Here is a 27,214-nt window from a genome sequence, read left to right as displayed (position 1 = left end):
ACAGAGGCGAGGCTGCCATATCACACCATCGGCCCCTCACCAGTGGGTGGTAGATGAAGTGTCTTGCCCAAGGACACAACGACCGAGACTGGCCGAGCTGGGGCTCGAACCGGCAACCTTCTGATTACAAGACGAACTGCCAACTCTTGAGCCACGATCGCCCTAAATATTTGATGTAAAAAAGGTTTATAAGAACCATTTTATATATTTTTCCATAGTATTACATTTGAATTTAACAGTTCAATCTTTCAAATAACTGACAAATATTTATGAAATTATGATATATTTGTGAATATATTTTAACAATCTAAATATGCATATGTACAGACAAATATATTTTTTTAAAAAAAATTGTTTTATTACATTTACAGTGATTTTATGTCATTTTACATTTGCAATGTGAAATCACAGTCTATTTATGTAAATTTAATGATATTCTAGAAAAACAGTACAAAACTGTAAAATACACAGTACTTTTATATTACAATTTTTTTTACAGTGCATGATGCATTGAGTATTTCTTCTTTAGTCACCTTTCTCACTCACTATGTGTTAATAGACCTCTCTGCATTGAATCATATTTGTTATTAATATCTGGCTCACAGCATTCTTTTGACCTGTCTTACTTCTCTCACCCCAACTGGTCACGGCAGTTAGCTGTTCCTCCCTGAGTCTGATTCTGCTGGAGGTTTCTTCCTGTTAAAAGGGAGTTTTTCTTTCCGACTGTTGCCAAAGTGCTTACTCATAGGGGGTCATATTAATGTTGTTTTTTTCTCTGTATGTATTATTGTAGGGTCTACCTTACAATATAAAGCGCCCTGAGGCAACTGTTGTTGTGATTTGGTGCTATATAATTACAACTGAATTGAACTGAATGTTTTGGGTCACTATCATGCTGCAAGGCCCATCCACAATCCATCTTCAGTGTTCTCACTGAGGAAAGGAGGTGCTCATCCAGGTGCTCATCAGGTTTACATCTTTACCATAATACTACTTGTGTCCTACTACTACAATTATGGCATTGTGTCATGGTCCTGGATATATTACCCAGCTATTTTGAAGTTCAGTTTAAATAATTACTCATTGTACCTAGTTCTCAGTTGCTTTAGTTTAGTTCTTCCCTCAGTTCTCTTATCCCACAGACATGAATAATATGTAGTACTGGTTTCTTGCATTTGTACAATTTCTCTAAAATTAGAAACATCCTGTGAGGCTGAAAAACTAGTTTACTTATGTTTTACATTTTTTAACTGAAAGATTTAAATTGTTTTAAGATATTTCCCTACGAATTTCTATCAGTTAAAAGGAGATTTTGTATGGTCAATGTCTAATATGACATTTAAGGCATGGACATGACCATCCATCCCATTCTTGCTTTTTACAGACAGATTTAATAGTTTGCTTCCCACATTTACAGTGCTGTGAAAAAGTGTTTGCCCCCTTCCGGATATCTTTTTTGTATGTTTGTCATGCTTAAATGTTTCAGATCATCAAACAAATTTAAAAGTTAGTCAAAGATAACACAAGCAAAAACAAAATGCAGTTTCTAAACGTACGGGTTTTATTATTAGGGGGGAAAAAACTAAAATACCTGACCCTGTGTGAAAAAGTGATTGCCCCCTTGTTATAACACATCTTTGTAAAGCTAAGTTCAATTTCTCTACCCACATGTGTTACCTTCCCATGTGTTATCTATGCTAATATTTACTGTTTTTTAATGATTTGAAACATTAGATTGTGACAAACATATACAAAAATAAGGAATCAGGAAGGGGGCATATGCTTTTTTCACACCACATCAACTTACTCTTGTTCTGTTTCAGGAAGCTCCTGACAGATTAAAGTGCATAATGTCAAAAAAGCTGACATGACTGTCCGTGTGTTTCAGTTTGTTCCTATGTGTTATCAGGCTTTATCTCAGAGGCAGACAACTCTCAGTGTGACTGCTTAACAGGGATTTAAGGTATAAACCTGGCTGACAGGAAAAAAACAGCTCCCTTTACAGGGCCTTCTAAGCCCTTGTGAAACACAGTCACACACACACACATGCACACACACACACACACACACACACACACACACCAATACACGCATTTGCTCCCCCGCATACTGTCTAGGTGACTGGCATTTTGTCAGACAGACCTGCCCACCCAAAGGTGCTCTTCTTTCTCTCTCATTCATCATCACAGTAGTGACAGTTTCCTTTCTATGCCCACAAGCTACTTAACTGACATGCCTTACTTATCTTCTCTCTATAACTAAAAAACACATATGCAACCCCACACAACATGTCACACAACATCTATCATAAAAGAGAAACTATCACCAGCTGAACCAGGGAGGGGCAACATTTACCAGTCTGAGAGAAAATATGCTAAGCATTAATGTCAGCTTGCCAAAAACTACATTTATTCTAGTGACTGCTTGCCTCTCTGTGTTTGGGTATATAAACCAAATTGTTGACTTCTTTGTGTCTGTCTGCCAAATGTAGTGTCTTCTTATTAATCTGTATGATTGGATATATAATAATCTGTACTGTGACAATAGATGTTAAAGAATTAGTGTGGTGACATTCTATATCCTGTTTTTCTGTCATAGTGATTGTGTCCTCATGACAAGTAATAAGGACACCATCTTATTTTTAGAGCTTCACCCAGTAACAATCAGGGCTGGACTGGGACAAAAAATCAGCCCGGGCATTTTGACTAGTGACTGGCCCACCATGGTATTATAGGAAAAGCCATAAAGCCTTTATAATAAACTTATATTCTGGTATTCTAAACAGTACTTAGCAAAAATATAAAACAACCTAATTTATAATGATATATACCTAACTAATAGGGTTGCCAACTCCCAGCAAAAAAAGAAAAGAAAAAAAATAGGGAACCAACAGAATTGCAGACTGCACAGATGGTACCTTCCCAAAAGAAAGAATAATATAAGTTACTAGGGTATATACTAGACTTAATATTTACTGAATACAATAATGGATTTCTATACATTTTACATCAGATGAAAACTTTGGTTGTAAGATTCAGATAATTATTTATTAAAAGCTAGACATTTTAAATAAGAATAAGAAAGAAAAGTATTTCTTTGTGCCCCCCTTTCCCTGTTAATGCCTTACCTGGCCCCCTGGCAAAACTTTGCTAGACCCACCCCTGCACAGTTACCAGCTGTCAGCTACGTAGAAAAGGATCCTGGTGTTATTTGTCTCTCAGAAACAGTTCATAACTTCCCTTCAACTCATTCATGTCACCTAAAAGGTAAACCTGTTTCTCCATCACCTGTTCAGCTCTGATGATTCAGTAAGGACATCTCCTGGTTTCATCTTCATGTTTCCCTCTCACCACATATCCAAACTGATATCATGACCAGCAGCTTTTACAGCTGTGGCTCCAGCAAACATCAGCTGATACTAGAAATTAATATTAGATAAATTCTAACGACAGCTGATCAAGCTTAAACGTGCTGCTTTTGTTTAGCGCGACATCCGCTGGTTTCCTCTTTCTGGCACAGAGAGAAAAGCCGATCAGCTGATCATTGATCAGTTTCATGATTGAATTAGCAACTTTCTAGCTGAAGAGGAACGGGACAAATCGCGTTCCTTTTCACCTCAACTTTAAAGTTCGACCTCGGCTGTAATTGGTCCAGCCCAGAGTCGATCATGACCAACTGGCCAATCGACCACCATTTATACCGTTAAAAAAAGAAAAGAAATAAAACCCCATCAGCCCATAAAAACGAAAAATCACGAGTGGCCCACCGGGCAAATGCCCGGTATGCCCGATGGCCAGTCCAGCCCTGGTAACAATTAATAACTTCTAACATAACAACACTGTTGCACTGAATGTTCTTTTATTACAATGAACATTAATTATTGACTTTCTAACTCACTGCTGGCACTCTTTTGGTGTTGCGTGTGTTGGTAGTGCCCACATAGCAAGCAGGTCTGGCCCGGATTTGGTATCAAGCCAGCACTGCTGGCTGACTTCTGACATGATAAGACGTATGTCATCCATACCACGATCGCCCCAGCCACAACCGGGGCGATCATGGCTGGGGCGATCGTGGCTCAAAAGTTGGGAGTTCACCTTGTAATCGGAAGGTTGCCGGTTCGAGCCCCGGCTTGGACAGTCTCGGTCGTTGTGTCCTTGGACAATACACTTCACCCGTTGCCTACTGGTGGTGGCGCTTCCCAACACCCTGAGCCACGGTCGCCACAGGACCACCAGTGTGTCTACAACTGGCCCGTGGCTGCACACCACTTACACATGGCCCACATACTGGTGGCCCAGATCAGGTTTGCCAGAGGTGGCCAGAGGGCCCGGTGGCGCCAGTGTTCGGCAGCCTCGCCTCTGTCAGTGCGCCCCAGGGTGGCTGTGGCTACATGTAGCTTGCCATCACCAGTGGGTGGATGACTGGATGTGTGTAAAGTGCTTTGGGGTCCTTAGGGACTAGTAAAGCGCTATACAAATACAGGCTGTTTACCATTTACCATCCAGATATGGGCCAGGCCTGGCATAGATGGCACTGTCTATGTGATGGCATGCCATATCTGGCTCGATTGTGGTTTGGTTTATGTGGCCCAGGCTCACAGAAAACAGGTCTGGCCTGGATCTGGCATCAAGCTGGGACTTCTGACTGACCGGTGTCATGGCAGAGTGTTTGTCAACCAGATATGGGCCAGGGGCCCGTTCTTCGTACCTCGCTAAGTAAGTTAGCCGGATTTGAATGTTGACGATTTCGCGTGATCTTGGATCGTTCGGTTCTCCGAAGCTCATCTGGGACTTGCTGTCATAGCAACAGATCCGTAAGCGTAAACCTGCTCGGGAGCAGGTTTACTTTATGTAAACAGGATTAGATCGCGGCCACTCAGGTATGTCCGCTGCAGTTATATGAAAGCAAGAGCGATATTTCGCCACTGTTTTACCATAAATAAATATTATCAATGTAACTAAAGATAATGCAGCATTTGATTCTTTTATTGATTTCATACAGATACATACAGGTCATTTCCGAAAAAAAGGGAAATGTACTATTAATCATTCTATTACATGTAGTAGATCATGTCAGATGTAATTCATATTTTAGAGTAGTAATAGTAAATTACTACGTGCAATCAAGATGAGAGACAACGACTATAAAAGCGAAGGTGGATTTGGGAAGTCTGTCGCAGCCATGTCCTGTCCATTTGTACGCGAGCAAGGAAGGTGCAAGATTGATAAGGAGAGTTTACAGAATTTAGCGTATATTGCGGGATAGACAGGATCCTTTAGCTCAGCGCGACGGTGTGCTCATAGAGAGATATCGATTCTCCCGTGAGGGTATTATTTACTTTCTTCCTCTCTCTCTCTCTCTCTCTCTCTCTCTCTCTCTCTCTATATATATATATATATATATATATATATATATATATATATATATATATATATATACTTACTGTACTGTATATACTTACTCCCGACTTACTGTGCATGCTTCAGTCACCCCTTGCATGGGAACAGGTAAAAGTGATGGAGTGTTATGTCAAACTACACACAAAAAATGTCAATAAATGTCACAGTACAAAAAGGGGTGTGACGAGGGGGTGCAGGACCACCACCTGTCTTTATTTGCTCTGCCCTTTTCTTGGTTGCTGTTATAAACAAACAAACAGATTATTCCAGGGTCTCTTGTCATAGACTAAAAGCAATATAAGTGATAAATATTACCATTCTGTGGAATATTCTTATATTTCACTTTTACTTTTTCCCATGTTCTAGTGGGTCCTGTTGTGGCTCTAATGTGAAAGAGGATATGATGTAATATAATATAATGTGGTATAATATAATATCACATGATATAATGTAATATCATGGATCACTTACGAGTTTAATTTGTCAGCAACTTTCTGCCAGCCCTCTCTCCTTGCTTTTGCAGCCTTTGCAGTGTTCCCCTGCGTTTTAATTAAACTCTGAAACTCCTGATATCCCTCAATCAAGAGTTCTTGCTCTGCTGCCGTGAAATACTGTGCGCGCTCCTTCGACATCTTCGCCGACCAATCACAGGGTTGCCGATCAATGTTTCTACTATCGATGCGTAGCCCCTTTTAAGCCACCCAGTGATCTCAGATTACTTCATCCAGCTATACTAATCGTCAACAACAGGTGTGTTCGGAGAACCGGATTAGCGAGCTCAAAGTTAGCACGATGATTTGATCTTGGATGTGTCATTTGATCTTGGATGTAGTAAGCGAGGTACGAAGAACGGGCCCCAGGTCTGACAATGATGCCACTGTTTATGCGATGGCATGCTATATCTGGCTCGATTGTGGTTTGGTTTCTGTGGCCCAGGCTCATAGAAAAAAGGTCTAGCCCGCATCTGGCATCAAGCTGGCACTTCTGACTGACTGGTGTCTTGGCAGAGTGTATGATGTGGGCCAGGTCTGGCAATGATGGCACTATTTATGTTCCTATTTTTCTATTTTAGTTAGAAGACCGAAATGCCATGTTGCAATACTATACTGCTATGGTAGCCAACGTTTCAAATGCAGGTTTGAAAGGTTTGACAGTGTACACTTTATCCAAAACCTAGTAACGGTTTACTTGTCGTTGCCAGTGGGTGGCTGTAGCTCAGGAGGTAGAGCAGCTCACCTACTGATCAGAAGGTAGAGCAGCTCACCTACTGATCAGAAGGTTAGTGGTTTGATCCCTGGCTCCTACAGTCTACATGTCGAGAGTGTAAATGTGTGTGAATGTAGTTAGGAAGCACTCAGTTAAGAGAAAGTGTGTGATTGGGTAAATGTGACATGTTGTTTGATTACTTTGAGTAATCCGGGAGACTAGAAAAGCGCTATATAAGAATCAGTCCATTCACTGTCTGAACAGAGTTTTGTCATGTTACTTTCGCATGTTCTGGCACATGTTGATGTTACATGGCTTGATTAAGGTACAGATTAGGCTGACATCTGGGGCCAGAGCTGAAACTGTTCTGGACCAGCACAGGATTGGATTGCATTTATATAGCGCTTTTCAAGGCATCCAAGGCGCTTTACAATTCCACTATTCATTCACTCTCACATTCACACACTCAAGGTACAGTTGTAGCCACAGCTGCCCTGGGGCAGACTGACAGAAGCGAGGCTGCCATATCGCGCCATCGGCTCCTCTGGCCATCACCAGTAGGTGGTAGGGTAAAGTGTCTTGCCCAGGGACACAACGACCAGTTTCGGGCTCTCTGTCGATCCCCGGACAGAGAGCCCGGGGATCGAACGGGCGACCTTCCGGTTACAGATGCGCTTCCCAACACCCTGAGCCACGGTCGCCCCAGGACCACCAGTGTGTCTACAACTGGCCCGTGGCTGCACACCACTTACACATGGCCCACATACTGGTGGCCCAGATCAGGTTTGCCAGAGGTAATCTACACATGGGCCAGCACAGGACCACTAGTGTGTCTGCAACTGGCCTTGTGCTGGCCCATGTGTGGGCCACCTCTGGCAAACCAGGTCTGGGCCACCAGAGGGCCGTCATTCTTTGTGGTATGTGGGCCATGTGTAAGCACATTGTGTGGGCCAGATCCGGGCCATATCAATTTTGCTATGTGGGTGGTTGGTGGCCCACAATCATGGTCTGCTGCTAACTGATCATTTTGCTCAATAAATTATAATCTTCATAGAAACCTATTGCACATTACAAAATATACACTGTAAAATATAACTTGTTGTTTCAACTTAAAAATATCAGGTACAGGGCTGCCTTAAAATTTTAAGTTAAGTCAAGAAATAGAGTTTGTTCTTATAACACAACCAATTGTTATCTTAATGAAAAATCACATGTTGTCTAAACTTTCGTCTTAGTTTAGTTGACTGAGATTTGTTAGTCAGTTCAACTCCTTTAATTGTCATTTTTACTTGGGAAAACCCTTTCAGCTAAATTAAAATAATCTATTGTTTAAACTCTTGTCCTAGTTCAGTTGACTTGGGTTTTTTAGTTAATTCAAATACTTTAGTAGTTCTTTTAACTTAGGAATCTATTTTAGCTTAACTAACATAATCTGTTAGCTAAGTTGATTTAAGTTTATTAATTAACTGAGCTCCTTAAGGTAGCTGAGTGAACTTGTAAATCAGTTTCATTTTAATTATCAGAGTTGATTGACTGGATGTAAAGAAAAATGTGTATTAAACATCTTAAGTTTTGGGTTGTTTTTTTTAGCTTTCTAACATCCATTTCAGCAAAACTACCTGTTAGGTTTATCTTAGATCTCAGGTTTAAATATCTACATTCCTTTAAATTAATTTTCTGTTGTTTACAGAAAAAAATAAAACCCCACAGATTCCATTAAAGTCTATCTGATCATTTCATACAGAAAGTTTGTTTTAAGAACATGACAAGACAATTACTCATGAGCACCCAACATTCACCATTTATTGTGCCATCTTAGTCATCTGAGAAACAGAAAAATCAGTGACGTAGCTCATCAGGCTCACAATCCATCAAAACTCAAAGGCTGCTCCCTGTGAAACAATAAATTTGAACTTGGTCTTGAGCCCAGTTTGGGTGAAGATTAAATTCTGACCAATACTCTAGGAGCAGTAGTGATTCTTGTGAAGTAACAACATAAAGTCTTAATTAATGTAATGTATCAACGGGACACTTGCTATTTTAGAAAAGTTATTCTTTACATTTGCAAAATGTTTAAACTTCATTGTGCTCAGTCACACCTGTTAGCATAAAACTTGAAATATTAAAATAGTACAAAACCTTTGATAAGTGACAGTAAAGATCAGTTTATAACAACTAAGACATCAAACTCTTGTATTTGTCTTCGTTTACAATTGCAACAAATTCCACAGAACCAATATCTCTGAAAATGAGTGCATGCTTCTGAAACATTTGATAATATGAATATTTCAGAAACATCAGTTTGAGTCTGCTCAATTGCAAAACAAAGGAAAAACTACTGACTTGCATGAGATAAGCATCTGCAAAGTCCACCATTATATTGTTGTTCACATAAGTTTCTTAAACCATGAACAAATGAGTAGTTGTCTAATCTGGAATGTAAAGTGTAGTCATTTAGTGACATACAAAAGTGAGAATGAGAACTTGCAAGAATAAAAAAACAAACAGTAAAATAAAAACTGTCCTTAACACTGAGGCAATTGTATGCTGTGAGCATACAATTACAGTTCTGCATGGCTTTCTGCAAGAGTCTGTTTCTTAGACCATGCACTAGTGAGATGCACTGCCTTCCACCAATGTTCATTAGGATGTTCTGAATGACTTCAAAGATGTCCTTAAGTTCCTTTGGATAGTCTATGTTGAGGGCAAAAAGAAGGCCCATCAGCATGGAAATAGCACTTGAGACATCCCTCAGATTAGACAGGATTACTGCCGCCTCAAGGACAACCAACACATCGATGATGTCTTCTTCTTTCACCATCACAATGCCAACTTTCATCCTCTTAGAAAACGTGTCTTCAATACCTGTCGGCTATAAAAGGGTTCAAAGACAAAAAAAAAAAAAAAAAATTACACAATTACAATTACACAATATCCCTTGTGCTTAAGAATTCATGTCTTTCCAAAGAAGAGCCATACTGATGCTTTGGATGATGGTGATTGGCTTTGGGTAACACTTATTAGTTGTTAAAGTTTTTTCAGAATGAGATATGCACCCCGATGTTACAAATCCATTTCTTGCTTTAAACAAAGACCATGTTCATAAATAACTGAGCATGTCTTCAATTGCAGAATTCAAACAAAATTTTCAATTTAAATGGTAAATGGCCTGTACTTGTATAGCGCTTTACTAGTCCCCTAAGGACTCCAAAGTGCTTTACACATTCAGTCATTCACACACATGGGTGGATGACTGAATCGTGACTCAAGAGTTGACAGTTCGTCTTATAATCGGAAGGTTGCCGGTTTGAGCCCCGGCTCCGACAGTTTCAGTCGTTGTGTCCTTGGGCAAGACGCTTCACCTGTTGCCTACTGGTGGTGGTCAGAGGGCCCGGTGGTGCCAGTGTCCGGCAGCCTCGCCTCTGTCAGTGCGCCCCAGGGTGGCTGTGGCTACAATGTAGCTTGCCATCACCAGTGTGTGAATTTAAATCTACTTATGCTAAATATTGGCTGTGCTCTAAACCAAATCTGGCTGAGAATACATGAAATGTGCAAACTGCAGCTACACTACAGGATCAGATTATGGCTCCATAGACAATGCTTCTTTAATCAGTTTATTGATTAAAGTTTATTTTTCCCCCCTATATTAACAGCATGAAAAAAGAGCATATAGACATGGCTGAACAGGTTGCATAATTGGCACTGAATATCAACATCCACCTTTACCCAACTGCCCAATGACTCTCGGCCAGTAACCTTTAATTGCTTACCCAGTCTACACAGTCTCTTTTCCAGGGTCCAGGACATTTCACCAAAGTATTGCCCCCCACAGCTGTAGCAGCCACTGCAGCCCCTTAAATATCCTAATATCTCTGCCATTACAATATACAATGTGAGAAATCAAACGTAAAGCTGAAGTGAACAGTACAGCAGCGAAATGTCAAAGACCCTGGTGAAGACATGAATAAACACAAGACACTAATAATATCAATGCTAGCTTGCCAGTTAGTTTCTCTGAAACCCAGACCAACTCCAGTGTATAAGATCTTGTAATAATACATTTGGTGAGGAAAAAGTACACATGTTATCATGTGGCATCTATTGTTTCATAGATGCCACATGTTTCATTTAAAATCCACTGTGGTGCTGTCATTATTAAATTTACTAAAAGAAACAATGCTAACCTTCACAGTCTTGAAAGTGTGTGAGGGATCTTCCTTTAGAAAATGAGGTCCTCTGTCCTCTTCCTTTGTGTAGGGCTCTGGTCAAAGAAGTCAAAAACAAAACAAAAACACTTTTTAAACAGTGTTTATGAAGCATGTAGACAGCTCCAAATTCACAGCTTCTTGACACATAATTCCATCAATATATGATTATCATTGGAGATTTTGAATCAGGCTTATAGAATAGAATAGAATAGAATAGAATAGAATAGAATAGAATAGAATAGCCTTTATTGTCATTGTACAGGGTACAACGAAATTGGAGTGCCACTCCCTTGGTGCAAAAATACAATAATAAATATAAATGTAAAATATAAAAGGTACATTAAAACAAACAATAGTAAGTACAATATCAGGACATTCAAGTAGAATATGATATCCAACCTACCACCAATATACACAGATTCTGTAAAAGTTACCACACTAAATGTCCAGTTGTGAAATATGATCACAGACTTTACTTATCAGCTTTCTTTCAATGAGTTCATCAGTTGAACTGGATAACCTAAAACTTAAACAAAGGATTAGATTAAGCAGTTGAACACTTACATCATCACCGAAGCATTTTATGAGCCTAGTTAGCCCTCCTATGCCGCTCTTGATTTGGTACAGCTCCACGAACCTCTCCATAATGGTCAAGCACAGCAAAAAGGAACCCTTTCAGGTCAACAGATGTAAGACGGGCAAATTCTGCTTCAACCTGAGCAATAGAAGAAGAGGGGTGGAGAGTACAGGCAGAATAAAAAAAAGATTCTTTGAGACCCAAATTTAAGCAAACAGTCATCTGAGGCCCATTAGAGAAAACACAAACACACAAAAGCAAACAAACAAAAAGATGCACTTTACCTGCCGTTCAGCAAACAAGGAAGTTCAGAGAACAATAAGCTCTGTCTTGAAATCTTTTAAAGTAGAATGATTGTGAAAATGACTTATGTGATGTAAAACTTTAGTAAACGTGCGATTAAAAGAACACTGAGTAAAAGGACAAGTAACAATTTCCTTATTCCTCAGATGTTTACCTTGATGAGCAATACTGTTTTAGTCCAACTGCCTCATTAAAGTTACACAACAGGCTTTTTACATTAAAGCCAGCAAGTCCATTACATACTCCCTTTTTAGATCTGAAATACTGTGCACATTCTGTGTATATGTAGTGGACAGCAATTTACCCAAAAGAGCGCAAAGTTTGCAAGTCCACCTCATTTAAATGACAAAGTCAGATGTGATCATCTAGACCTGTGAAAATAAATTAATGACAAACCTGCAGTTATGGATGTTATTACAACCACAAGAACCTAAACAGTCTGCTCCATTGCTTTTGTTAATGAATCATTTGTTGGTAACACATCTGAATATTTAGTTTATGCCACCTGCATGTGATCATCAATAGTGCCATATTACTTCTTAAGAAGTACCCTGACACTACAATCTTTATATCATTTGTTCTACAGAGCTATTAAGTTACAATATAATCTGTGGTGTTTCCAGTATGACAAAATGCACAAATTGTAACTTACCATTTGACTCCACTGACAAAAATATATCCCCAGCATCAAGTTTGGCTTCACAGACCTAAAATAAGTAAAATAAAAATATATGTTATAATTATATTGTTTTCGCCATTTATTCATGTTTGCTAATTTTCTGACATATAAACAATGTTAGTTTTGTTACAATACAGAGAATGCAGTTTAATTAAAAGGTAAATTATGCAAAAAAAAAAAAAAAAAAAACTTCTGCAGTATACCATGCCAAAAATCAGTGTCTCTGATGCCAATTATTTTATCACTACAGCTCTTTTAGTATGGAAACTCACACAATCTGGTCATACTGATCACAAGAGTTCAAAAATAAGTCAAAATAGTGAGCTGTTGTTAAGCATAAAGCATTTCAGGGTAACAAATAACTGCACAATAGAATTAAAGCAAAAAATAAACACACTGGAGGACTATCTGATAAAAACTAATATAATGCTGGTTTGTAGACCATATTTTGTCTCAGTCCTCAGTGCACTCTTGCAGCTTAGCATGCAGCAGTTAATAACAACTTAAGTGATTACATAGGGGTAAACAGATGACAACAAGCATCGGAGTCCTGCCAAAAAGTTCTTTTTGAACCCAGTCAGTTATTGGAAATATTGCCAAAATGAACTTCCACCAAAATACAACAGCCTGTGAACTTGAAAGAAATTTACAAGTACAGAGACAATATGAAATAAGCTTTATTAATTAGCTGAGTTAGCTTGCTAATATCGCAACAGTGGTTGAGTGCACAACCTTAAAGCTAGCGGCACAATACTTGTGATTTGGTCAGTGCCACATTAAACCCATAAAAAAGGCCATGTGTCAGTTTATTAGGTCAAGTTTGGTCATGACACACAAGCTGGACCTTGTCGGCTAAAGTTACATTAGCTAAAGCAAACATTTCGGTAAAAGAGAAAAACACACATCATGCCATAAATTCAAAACATGTTCCAACTTTTGTAGCTCTCTTTCCTTATAGTTATAACCAATGTTACTCACTTTGAAAGCATATTCCAAAGAAGACGATTAGAAAACGTCCAAGTAAAGTGAGCATGTCGTTAACCGCCAATTCCCCATGATGCACCTCGGTAGCAGTCACGTGAGGCAGTTTTGAATCCTGCTGTGCTCAACTTACCCACATTGTCAAGTTCACATAAGTTGCTGATTTAGCTGGACATGAGTTTTCAAGTTAGCTTTTTTTGGTGTAATTGGGACGTTTTTAACTTGTAATTCTATGTTATAACAACAACTTCAGTCATCTATCGTCAAACTGATATAGAATAATATGTTGAAATAACAAACAGCTAGAATTACATTTTACAGTGTACATGCCTTATTAAAGCATATATTCTCCTTAAATAGCTACAAATGATAGGTATAGTGCAGGGGTCTGCAACCTTTAACACCCAAAGAGCCATTTGGACGCGATTTCCTCGCAAAAGAAAACACTGGGAGCCGCAAATACTTTTTAACATCTAAAATGAAGATAACACTGTATATATTGTTTGTTTGTTTTTACCTTTGAGCTTTGTGTAAACAACTAAGATATGTTGCTTAAATCCATGAAGTGCTGCAGAGAAAATTACTTTTTTTATTTATGTAATGAACACATTTTGAACTCTTAAAGAAATATAACAAAAGGAAAGACACCCAGCTGAACTAAAATGATCCATGTAGCAAACAAAAACTGTTGTGAGCCGTCACCCTTATATCGCCTTTGGGCCTTGACCTGACTTTAAAAAAAGATGATTGGAAAAAAAGCACTATGCTGCTAAAAGATGAAAAATAGATATTTGCAAAATTCAGCCTAAATATGTATTTTACCTGGTTAATGTGTGTGGCGGGGCGTGGTCTGCAGCGCCGCTGCAGGGGAGGTGGACGCACCTGAGCGGCACCCACAATCACGCCTCGCGACCTTAACTTCTGTGCTCTCTATGCTGTTGTGTTGGTGTGTGTCGGGCTGTGTGCTTTAACACCGACTGTATGCGTACAGCACCCGTGTGTGAAAAGTGGTCAATAAAGAGATGCTGAAAAGGATGTTCATGGAAACATCGTCGGGTCTGCTGTGGTATGTTTACAATGGGACTTCTGCTCCTGAACCTCTGCAAACTGGGGCTGTACGAAGTCACTTTCATCTTTACGCTCGCCTCTGTCAGTGCGCCCCAGGGTGGCTGTGGCTGCAACGTAGCTTGCCATCACCAGCGTGCGAATGTGTGTGTGAATGGGTGAATGACTGGATATGTAAAGCGCTTTGGGGTCCTTAGGGACTAGTAAAGCGCTATATAAATACAGACCATTTACCATTTTTACCATTTACGCTGTCATCTGTGAGGCGTGAGCGGTGTTTGTTTTTAACATAGTTCACGGTGGAGAATAGTTGCTGACATAATGTGGATCCGAAGGTCCATAATTGGCCTACCTGGGGTTGAAAGTCTCAATAAATGCACGGCGTTTCGGCGGGTATACCGGCTTGTGTGTGATGCTTATTTTGAGCGATCAAAAAGAATATAATTTTAGATTTATATTTCAATATCACAATAATCTTCCAATTTAGAACTACAAGTTTAAAAAAAGAACTAACATAAATAAACATAGTGTAACATAAATACACTTCAGCTAATTACTTAAAAAACTAATAATAATTTATTTTCCCAAACCACGCGGAGCCGCACTAAAAGGACTAAAGAGCCGCATGTGGCTCCGGAGCTGCAGGTTGCCGACCCCTGGTATAGTGGATATTTAAAACAAATCAGGTTTGCTAGCTTAACTACTAGCAGTATTAGTAATGGCTTCCAGCTGTTTAACCAATACTCTCTCTGTTTCCCAAATATTTAGTTATCACATCATATCAGAATCTGTGAGCTGTTGGGTTTCAGCCCCGAAGGCGTGTACATGTATGTGCCGTTGGGTGAGAAAGCCACATCTCACTGATCATTTGCTTATTTGTTTTAGCTGTTTGGCGGTTGTTGAAATAGTTTTGTGATCCTGGCGTTTCTGGCAAAATGCATTTGTATTTAAAAGTCGATAACTCCAGGTTTCTTTTCAGCACTCCAGCTAGAGCTCTGTTGAGCATTGTATTCCTCTAGCACCCATCAGTACTAACTTCATTAACTTAGTTCATGAAGTCAGTACACTTGTCCGGTAGTCGGATGGGACCAGTCCCTTCTGGGGCTCCTTGGAGATCAGGACTGTCCAGCCTTCGGTTAGCTGTCCAACTCTTCATACTGGAGACCCTTTCTTGGATGTCTGCCACTGTGATGGTTACTGGAACCTGTTCAGGGAGGTTGCTGTGGTCTGCTCTTAGGCACCTTCTTCATTGCACCTTTTGCAGCTCCTATGGTTGGCTAACCTCTCTCCATGCTACCTTGACCTTAGCCTCTAGTCTCTTTCTCCATGGTACTCATGGCCATTGATCAGTGCTCTTTGATCAGTGGGCCTTGATCAGTGGTTGTTGATCAATGGTCATGAGAATTTGCATAATTATGATGAAGGAACTGACCTCCCAGCCCTTTGTTCCTTCAGTGGGCTGGTTTCAGTCATTGTGCAAATGTACTGTTTATAAGATTGAGGAAACCTGCAGTCAGCTGAGACTGAAAAAGTCACTTGGATGAGTGACGAAAGGTTTTTCCCACTGAAAACGCTATGCCCAGATGACCAGAATCAACTTTTGGAGATTTACTTACCTGGATGATTGAACATGCATCAAGACGTTCTCCATGGAGGGTACTGCTCCTTGTGGCTATTGAACTTGTAGCCAAGCATACTGATCACTGTTGCTGTGGTGTAGATCAGCTGATTAGTCACGGTAATGGTCACGGTAGGTATTACCCGTAGTTCTGCATTCACATCATCTAGTAGATCTTCTGAGGGTACTTCACATAGTCTTGGTAACCGGCTATGGAGGATCCAAGTTTCAAGCTTCGCCATGATCCTATCTTTCAGGTCAGTTCTTCTCACACTCAGTGATCCTTCTTCCATCGCACTTAGGGCTTGGTACCCAATCTTGGGTGGGTGTGATGATATCTCCCCCTCGACCTCTTGTCCTGGCTCCCCCTTTCCGTAGCATTTGTGTTGTACCAATCAATCTCTATCCGTGAGAACAGTTCCTTTTTTCAAATGTTGGAACACTGGACAAAGTGTTTGCTCATACGGGGTCATACTAGTCGTTTCGCCGTCACTCTGGATGCTGGGAATCAAAGATTCCATAGGTCAGTTATCCTATTCATGCAACCTTTTCTGCTGGGGTTACTTGCGTAGTAGCTTCCCAACAGTGCCCTAATTTAATCTCTTCTCCACCGATGCCATCTTGTTCCAGTAGCCCACTTTTCATCAGGGGGTCCTGGTTCCTCAACACCTGACCCGGACCTTGTTAATCCCAAAAAACTCTACTAACTTTAATGTAACCCTTGAATTTGTAGGTAGATAGTTGTACAAAGTATTTTCAGACAGAATGTAGGGATCAGTGGGTTAGCCTGTTCTCATTTCTGAGGTTAACATGTAATATGTTCCGAAATGTTTCAATACTGTAATTAAATTACATTTTTCAATAATGTGGTAATGTAGCACATTCCTTTCCTAAATTCAGGTATTACATTATAGTTAAAATGATGTCATTCTTTGCATTACAAAGGTTCTTCAGTAATTTGCAATCTGGATAAAAAGAGAAAAAAATATAAAAACACCTTTTTCCTCTTGCACTTGTGCTACAATCAGTTGATTTAGATTGCATCTGTGTCATGGCTACTAAAATCATCTTATATCGAGGGCCACATCTTATGTGGACTGGAATGGTGAAATCCCAGTTTCTGTCAGTTTAAAAAGTATAACTATGCATTCAATCTATTAGATATCTTAATATAAGATTAAAAAAGAGCAATTTCAACATTATGTCTCAGTTTTTCTACATGGTGAAGAAATGCTGCCATAATCAATGAAAGGAATCTGTCAGCATGACTCTTTGAGCTCAGATTGTAAGACGTAATGTGTAAAATCACAGAATTTTGTTATATTTTGTTACTTTGGTGTATTGTGAATGGCCATGAGCAAGGGCCTTATTGGTAAAAAAAAAAGTTTTAAAAGTTATAAAAATACAGTTAAAAGTCCAACATTTATGCCGTCATTCCAAATTTCCAAAGCCATTCAGTGGGCCGAATTGGAGTCATTGCAGGGTGGATTCTGGACTCGGACATTCTGTCCGACACCCCTGATCTACACCATTTGAGGAATAGAGTTACAGATATTATATTTGTTTCTAATGCACAAATAGACAAGAAGGGCAAAGGAAAACTTCAAAGTGCCTACAGTAGAAAAGTTCTACTGCTAAAAGAATTTCAGCTGTTTGCAAGCATCTGCACAAACAGCATGCTAAAACAAAGGTAGCTAGAACCAGTGTTGGGGAGTAACGGAATATATGTACCGGCGGTACGTATTTAAAATACAAAATATGAGTAACTGTCTTCCGTTACAGTTACTGTTTAAATAGGTGGTAATCAGAATACACTTACTTCGTTGAAATAAATGGAATACAAGGTGGTTGTTTCCTGACTCATGTTAGGCTATCACAGCTCTATCCCTTCTCCAATTTTGGTGATTAAATGCAGTTGGGAGCAGATTTAGCTCAGTTGGATGAGCATGCAATCCTATGGTGCATGGCTGAGTGTGGCCAGCCTGGGCTCGAGTCCGGCCTTTTTTTTTTCCATCTGGGATTAATACAGTTTCTCTGATTCTGATTGCCGGAAACTCAAACAAAACACACAATAGGAGGCTCTAATGTAAGTGTCCTGTTAATGTTGGTGGCATCAGTTACACAATGGACCCAGAGCCAGCACAACAGAGCCAGCAGTGCATGGGCAGGAATGCATTTCTTACTTGGAAATTCCGGAGATGAATGGGATGGGCGAAACTTCAGTATCTACGATGTACTATTGCTGTGTGAATTTTATTACTATTAATGAAGGCTACTCACCACCAAGCTAACATTCTTAGCTGAAGTTAGCTGAGGTTAATTCACAGTTTACAGACTGTTAGGCTGTTTCTCAATACTCAAGTACGCCAGTCGGTACTCCCAAGACAATATATTAAGCAATCGAAAGTATTCACAATACGTTACTCTCAAGGATTCAAGGATTCTTTATTGTCATACGCATCACGTTTACATGAGGTGGAACGAAATTACGTGCACATGGTCCCGGAGCAAAAGAAACAGAATAACGAAGAAACAGAATAAAACAGAATAAAACAGAATAAGTAGTACAAATAAATAGAGTGCAACAACCTGCGTATTATAAATGCAAGTATTAAAGTAATACAAATAAAATAAATAGAGTGCAGCAACTTGAGTACCAGTATGGAGTATAGACATAGCACCAAATGGGCATGATGTCCAGCATTGATAAAGTGACGGTGTCGGTGAGTGTCAGTAGTGATTAGGTGCTACAATAACAGTTCTTGTCCATTATGCACTGAGAAGTCTCACAGCTTCTGGAATGAAGCTGTTTCTCAGTCTGGTGGTTTTGCATTTAATGCTCCTCAGCCTCCTGCCTGAGGGGAGTGGAATAAAGAATGTGTGTGCTGGGTGAGTGGGGTCCTTCATGATACAGGTGGCCCTCTTCCTGCATCTGGAGGTGTATATGTCTGCGATGGTTGGGAGGCTACCTCCGACCACTCTCTGTGCGGCCTTCACAGTAGAGCTTTCCTCTCTGCCACAGTGCAGTTTCCATGCCACACGTTGATGCCAGAGCACAGAACAGTCTCGACCGCACATCTATAAAAGGAGATGAGGACTGAGCTCTCAAGTCCCATATGCCTCAACCTTCTCAAGAAGTAGAGCCTCTGGTGAGCCTTCCTGATCAGACTGGAAGTATTGTTTTTCCAGGTGAGGTTGCTATCTATGTACATACCCAGGTACTTGTAGCTGGGTACTACTTCGACTGCAGATCCTCCGATATGCAGGGGTGTGTGTGTGTGTCTTCACGTCCACAAGTCCACAATCATCTCCTTCGTCTTCTTCTCATTTAAACAGAGATTGTTTTTTTCTGCACCAGTCCCATAAGTGTTCCACCTCCTTCCTGTAGCCGGTCTCATCCTTGTTTGTGATGCATCGAACCACAGCTGTGTCGTCCGCAAACTTCACAATATTACAGCCTAGATGGTTAGGTGAGCAGTCATATGTAAGCAGCGTGAACAGGAGGGGACTTAGCACACAGCTCTGACGGGAGCCAGTGCTGAGGACTATGGAAGACGAGGAGACATTGTGAATGCTCACAGACTGCAGTCTGTTGGTCAGGAAGTCCAGAACCCAGGTACAAAGAGAAGAGCTCAGTCCAAGAGTCAGCAGTTTGTCAACTAGTGTCTGCAGGATCATAGTGTTGAAAGCAGATGAGAAGTTCATGAAGAGCATATGGAAGTAAGAATTCTTCTGCTCCAGGTGGGTGAGGGTGGTGTGAACCACAGAAGAGATGCCATCTTCTGTGGATCGATTCTTCTGGTAGGCGTACTGATGTGGGTCTGAAGTGACATTGATGGTGGCTTTGATGTGGGCCATAGTCAGCCTCTCAAAGCATTTTGTGACAATTGACGTGAGGGCTACTGGCCGATAGTCATTTAGACCTGTCACAGGCGAGCTCTTGGGAACTGGGATGATGGTGGCGGTCTTCATGCAGGTGGGGACAGCTGCCTGGATGAGGGAGGAGTAAAAGATGTCTGTCAGAACTCCAGAGAGCTGATTAGTGCAGCTCCTCAACACCCGCACAGGGATGTTGTCTGGGCCGGGAGCTTTGCAGGGGTTAATCCTCTTGAGGGTCCTCTTCACTTCAGCTGCGGTCACACTTCTGGTGGTGGGGAGAGTCTGATGCCAGGTGGGGGTGTGTTAGGGTCCTCAAAGCGGGTATAGAACTGATTGAGAGCCTCAGGCAGAGAAGGGTCCCTGGGGCATTGTGTATCCCTGGTTTTGTAGTCAGTGATGCACTTAATACCTCTCCACATACTGCGTGGATCCTGGGGAGAAAAATGACCCTGAACCTTCCGTGCGTATGTGGCTTTGGCTCTCTTGACGCCTACAGTCAGTTCTCTCCTAGCCCTCATGAGTTTGTGTGCATCACCAGACCTAAAGGCGGCATCCCTGGCTTTCAGCAGGCAACGGACCTCTGCATTCCAAGGTTTCTGGTTTGGATAGCACATTACAGACTTGGTGGTGGTAACATCCTCTGCACACTTACTGATGTAGTCAAGGACAGCAGCTCCTCCAACTCCAGCTTTCCCTTATACACAGCAGCATCCCTGAAGACCTGGCAGTCTGTGCATTCAAAACAGTCCTGCAGTACTGAGTCACAGTCATTGGCCACACAGTAATGTGGGTTTGTATGGGTTTGGAGCGTCGTAGTGGGGGATGGTAGGCAGGGACCAGCATAATGCAGATGTGGTCAGAGAGGCCGTGGTGGGGCGCGGGGTACTGCTCTTTATGCGTCTTGCATGTTGGTGTAAACACGGTCCAGCATGTTATATCCCTGTGTCGGTATGGTGACATGCTGATAGAACATTGGCAAGATGTCTGTCAGGTTTACATGGTTAAAATCCCTAGCCACTACATAAAATGTTTCCAGGTGCTTGTTCTGAAGTAAGCTGATGTTGTTGTGTTGCTCCTTCAGTGGGTGCCTTCCCCAATAGCATGTTGCAGTCAGCCCGGAAGAGCTGCCAGCCATGGATCTGGAAGGCTGAGTCTGGCATGTTGTCTTTTAGCCATGTTTCCGTGAGACAGAATTGAGTAATTTAACTCATTGAGAAACTTAATGGAATACGTTACAAAATATATGTTGGGCCATGTATTCTGTAATCTGTAGTGGAATACATTTTAAAAGTAACCTTCCCAACACTGGCTAGAGCCTGGTGAGGGGTGAAAAATGATCAATATGTTTTTTGTGACATTTTTGTTTGGGGGTGTGCCGTGTGATTTTTCTAATGTGAAATATGTGCCATGGCTCCAAAAGGTTGGGAAACACTGATTTATGGAGTCACATGAAAGTAATGTACCGAGTAGTATAACAAATTACTTGTGAGTAATTAAGTAATAAATTTTTATACATGCCAAATCAAAACAGTTACCTCATACATAAACACACTAGGTGTCCTTTGGCTAGTGACTAGTGCCCATGTCTTTTGTTCTCCCCTCACTCCCAACCGGTCCTTGAGCCTGGTTTGCCCGGAGGTTTCTTCCTCTTAAAGGGAGTTTTTCCTTTCCACTGTCATCAAGTGCTTGCTCATAGGGGGTCATCTGATTGTTTTTCTCTGTATTATTGTGGGGTCTTTACCTTACAATATAAAGTCCCTTGAGGTAACTGTTTTGATTTGGCACATATAAAAAAAGTTTTATTTAACTGAAATTGCTGGTTTATGTGGTGACATGCCACATTATGGTAATGAAGGCATGATCTTTAACTCACAACCAATTAAGTGTAACTTTTTAACCTGTAGGTTTGCTGTTGTTCACTGTTTATCCTAAAATCACAAAGCACTATTTTTAGTAGTACATCACAAGACCAAATTTCCTCTGCTGATCAAAAACTCTCATCATCATGGTGATTTAAAAAAATGAAGAAATGATAGGGGACAATATTGCCACCTAATTTGTGTTTAAGAGTTTAACCAGGCAGTTTTGTTATCTAAATATAACCAAACAGCAAAGTGGAAAAACCAAAGCTAAAATCAAAAATTATATTTGTCCTACACTCCAGTTCTCTTTATACTGAAAGATAAATACTCTACAACGTTAGAGAGACATGTGATCAGATAATCCTAAGATAGACAAGAAAGAACACCCTTTTAACAGATTTAATAGTTTTTAGGCTTTCTCATCAAACGAGACACTCACTTGAAGTTCGGCCCTGGACAAAGAAAAATGACAATAAAGCAGCAACCAGTGCAGTGAAATGCCACTGTTGTTCTTGGTCATAACACCTTGTCAGGCGATGGTATCAAGAATGAGTAGAAGGGGAAATGAACTGATCATTTAAGTTTGCAGGATAAATAGTAAACCATGAAATAATATGATTTACTCATAATGTAAAAGTAGTGCCATGGTTCTGGGTCATGTTAATATCAACATTTTCCCAGGCAAGCATGAGCGAGAGTCTACAGCTTTCTACTCCCCAAGGACACATGGTCTAATGCCTTTTGATTTTTCAGGGCTGTGTCCACTTAATACTATACTATATAACTTTATAACACTAATTAATAAAAAAGAATAGCATTATTGAGGCACTGCAAATTATTTAATCTCAAAAGTCATCCGACCCAGCATTTTGAGTTTCTTGGATTCTGGTGATTGTTATGCATTATGATTTAGTGATGTGTCAGTCGTGAACGAAACGGCTCTTAGAAGTGAATGACGCCGGCTCCTTATTGGGAGCTGTGGGGGTTTTTTTTCCCTTTCTCTCACCCTCTCTCTCGCACTTTTTTTCTGCTTCACTCCGCACGCGAGCCTTGTGCGTAAATTAATTTTTTTTTTTAATTATTTGAATATATATGAGTGCTTGTGTATAAATACACAAACAATACACATATGCTTTCAATTGTGTAATTTAAGTGATCTAGGCAGCTCTGTTTTGGAAGTTCAGTTAACACTAGAAATGTGTTTTGGAGTTTGTACGTGCTTCGGAGTTTGTATGTACTTTGGAATTTGTACGTGCTTTTTAGAGTTTGTACGTGCTTTGTCTCTAGGGGCCACCGCATATATTTATATATAAACATATATAAATAAAACCACTTTTTTTTTTACATTAGTAATTTCTTTTGTGCATAATTTTATATTATTGTTAATAATAAATTAATTAAAGCAACAAAACAACCTGAAGAGCCGAAAGAGCTGGCTCTTTTTAGTGAGCTGAGCCGAAAGAGCCGGTTCTCTAAAAAGAGCCGGAAATCCCATCACTATTTTGATTATGGTTTAAGGTTCATTAGTTAGTCTTCAGTTTATTCTGTGTTCCTGAATTCCCTGTGTTCCATGTTTAGTTTCTCGTCTGTTAGGTTCCCCTTGTGTTTTGGTTTTGACAGTCCTTCGTCTCGTGTTCAGCATGTTCAGTTTTGCTTCCCCTGTGTCATCATATCTATTTGTTCTAGATGTGTTCCCCATGTGTTTCCACACGTTATCCCTCTGTGTATATAGTGTGTCAGTTTCCCTCTGTTCATTGTCAGGTTGTCTGCTTAGATTGTCTCACATTGTAATCCTTTTCTAACCTCACAGTTTTATGTTCTTAGTCCTTTGTATTTGTATTAACTTTAGTTAATTAGTTTTTGCCTTAGTGACTTTCAGTCCATTTACCATTTTATCAATTGCAAATCTTTATTAACTCTGCACCCTGTCTTCCATTCTCCACAGCTGCTGTGGATTACCTAGCTAAGAACGTCAATCTCTCCAATCAGCGCAGAATGAAGCTGGCCGACCACTCAGCCGTACTGGGACTGCTGCAAGTTGAGACAGGCCAAGCATACTAGTACTTTCCCAACATATTTAAACAGCAGTACACTGGGTCACCAGCACAACCCACACCACCTGCTACAACACGCATACTCCAGAGAGCATTTGTGAGTGTGTGCCACAAACTGAGTACAAATGTGACTGCTATTTAGTTTTTTTACACATTATTTTATATTGGTGGGTAAAAGATTGAATGATGCAGTTTGGCAAGCTTTAAGTATTCTTTATGGAAACAACCAAAATAACAACGAGGAAGTGTTAGGAACATACTTTGTGCACCAAATTTCAGGTGTGTCAAACTTTTTAGATAACTAGCAATGTGTTATAAGGAATTAAATGTGAATTAAAATCCAGATAATCCGAGTGTAATCTTTGGACTAAAATAACTTTCGTATAACCATAATCACAGTGAGGAAATAATACCATGTTATTCTAATGTTACTTCAGGTTCTTTGCAAAAATGTTCCAGATGAAACAACTAACAAAAACAGAATCACTCTCCTCCTACTGCAGTAGTTCAACAAATAAAAAAGGATGAATTACAGTAAAAATGTGAATGCAGAGCACATTTTTAGGATGAATTTTTGAAAATGAAATGAATTTATAGCAATGTTTCAATGAATTGATAAAACATACTGATCTCTTGTCTGTTCAGCTTTAGGAAACAACTCTTTGAGTTACAACAGCTGAGTACCCTGCAAGTCCCTTAAATCTTTGATTAATATGATTCTGGTTGTGTTGTCAGAAAACTTATAGACCATGAAAGCTACCTCGAGACTATGCATGCTGTATATCTGACCTCAAACAGAATTTAAGCCACTGGATTCAGCAAATATGTTGATTTTCTCCTGTCTTAAAGAAAACACTCATCAAGAGAGATTGATCTTTGTTGACCCTTTGTATTTATTTTTAATTTCTTCCATGTGAAGCCTGGACAACTTCACCAATATGGAATATCAGCATAAAATACTGGGTGCTGAACAATAGAACAAGATGTCATAATTTGTGCATGTGTTAAGTTTGTGAGGGAGAATAAGATTTCTATAGCAGATTTATATCAGATAATAATTCCTCATGGGATGACTTATTCTGAGCTCTGTTCGTAGCTGGATTCCAAGGACACCAAGGTCAAAACTGAGAGTCTAACATGTATTCTGATTAAATGCCATCATTCACATCTGCACCAATCACTACAGTTTCTATATTTATTTATTTCTGTTCATTATGGTTCCTTTAGTATCTACTCTCTGTCCATATTTACCCTATAAACAAAAAATGATATTTGTAGAACCATATCTGCAACTATATTTCTACTAATTAACATCTTTTAACAAATGCTTGTCTTCAATACATTTTTTGTAAAGTAGAACAGTGGACTGTAGATGATATCAAACAGACTGCTGATTTTAAATACTACAAAATGTTGCTCTAAGCAATGTTGCTCTAAGCAATTTAGCACTCAGAATTTAAAAATTTGTATTTGAACACTAAGGATTTTGTCAATAAAAATATATTTCTGTAATGTCACCTTCCCATTCCCATCCCTAAAAAAGAAAAAAAAAAATATGCTACATAACCCCAAGTAAGTTAGATCTGATAAACTCAAAGATCTAAGTAGTTTAAATATTTTGATTAAGATGATGCATACTTTATTTATCAAGAGTTAGGAAATTCCTAACTTCATATACATTTTAAAAATAGTTTTTAACTCATAACTTATTTTTAATTCAGTTCCAAAATGGGATTATATTAATTTAACTTAAAAATAATAGCTTTTTTGGTTACCTGAACTCAACATTAAACAGACACAGTTTAAAGTTTGCTTTCAAGGACAAAATTTTCCAGGGAGAGATCCATGAAAATGAAAAACATCATCAAATTTAAATGGGACTGCACTGATCTTTAAGGTTATCTATTCCATCATGTCATGACAGCTTCCAGTATGGCTGCAATATGTAGATCTCTAATTCGGTTCCATGACCACATGAAAATTTGCTCTCAACAGTTTCAGTACTGGTCTGAATCTTCTGTGTACAAGTGACCCAAATTTTATGTGGAGGATTGTCACTGGTAATAGGAGGCAGGTCACCAGCCATGACAGAGCAGGCCAAAGTTTCTAGCCAGAAGGCAGTGTATCATATCAAGATTCGACCTACATTGTCATATACTTGTCACAAACAAAAATCAATTTGGAGCATTTCCTGTGGAGTACAGTGGAGGACATCAAGTGCAGGAAAGACACCAGTTTATTAAGCTGTGTGTTAGCTTTTCACTGGATGTAATTCTTTCATGAAAGAATCATACTATTTATGCATGAAATAATTCATGATTCTTTCATGCACAAATTGTATGCCAGCATTTAAAAATCTTTCTGAATTAGTATCTAAATCTTTTCTGTTTTTTGTTTTTTTGCTTTTTGTTTTTGTTTTGTTTTGGGTTTTTTTTTTTGTGGTGCTTTTGATGCCATTCCAGAGAGGTTTGGTCTTTCTGAAAAGGAACTGGGAAGTTTGATGATTTCATTTACATTCCAAATGATTTGTTATGACTCAGACAGACTTTTATAATGTTATTAAGCTCCATTGCCACAACAACCATGAAAACTCCTTTGGATGATAACCTTCTCACTTGTGTCTATATAATATTTTTTTTATTTCATTTTGTTTTTTCCACTAAAAGGAAACCAAGGACAACATTAAGGATCAATTGTAAAGATTATGTTCAGCCTCACCATCGCCAACACCTTTTGGCCACTCTTCTACTTGTTTTATTTAGATCACAGTTTGGCATGTATGTCATCATGATATTATTTATTCTACATGTATGAAGTATTAGACTAGTGAAAAATTTGGCATTCACTGTCATTTACTCCTTTCAACCTCTTCGTGTATGTAACAATGACGTAATTGTATGTTCATTAAAACAACTCGACCAAGACCACAGGGGCTGTGCTGACTGAAGTTGTTATTTGATGACAGTACAATTAAACAGATTTGAAAATCTGAACAGCATTTATTAATTTTTCTTGAATTTGTACCTTATTCAGAGTAAGCGCATACATTATAATCAATATACACTAACACTAATAAGAAAACAAACCAGGCAAAACTGGCCAGTAACTGAAACTCAAAGACACTCTTTTGCAATGACTATTCAAAAGAATGGTAATGTAAATCGCTTTTCACAAAAGTAAGAAGAGACCTTATTCAGTAACTTCAGTAATTCAAAAAAACAAAACAAAACAAAAAACGACTTCATGACTCAATAATTTAACCTGCCATTATGACTGAATATGCTGCGGGTTCTAATCATATCTTCACCTCTCTATGCCAAATCACTGAGCCAAAGTTCTAGGGTCATTTCTTTGGTTTTGTGGGGTTTTTTGTAGTTTATTTA

At 39.4% G+C, this 27,214-nt stretch overlaps 1 protein-coding gene across 6 annotated transcripts in view; it reads left to right on the top strand.

The window, feature by feature from the left end:
- Nucleotides 1-26,824, top strand: part of LOC100696153 (paired box protein Pax-7) — an 89,668-nt gene extending 62,844 nt beyond the window's left edge. For all 6 annotated transcript variants that reach the window (XM_025901907.1, XM_025901908.1, XM_025901910.1 and 3 more), the window contains one exon: nucleotides 23,723-26,824. In XM_025901907.1, the coding sequence (XP_025757692.1) occupies nucleotides 23,723-23,838 (116 nt within the window). In that variant the 3' untranslated portion in view covers nucleotides 23,839-26,824. The remainder of the gene's footprint in view (nucleotides 1-23,722) is intronic.
- Nucleotides 26,825-27,214: the final 390 nt, after the last annotated feature.

The sequence above is a fragment of the Oreochromis niloticus genome, linkage group LG20, assembly GCF_001858045.2.
Source record: "Oreochromis niloticus isolate F11D_XX linkage group LG20, O_niloticus_UMD_NMBU, whole genome shotgun sequence".
NCBI lineage: Eukaryota > Metazoa > Chordata > Actinopteri > Cichliformes > Cichlidae > Oreochromis > Oreochromis niloticus.
This window is presented reverse-complemented; position numbering and strand designations above follow the sequence as displayed.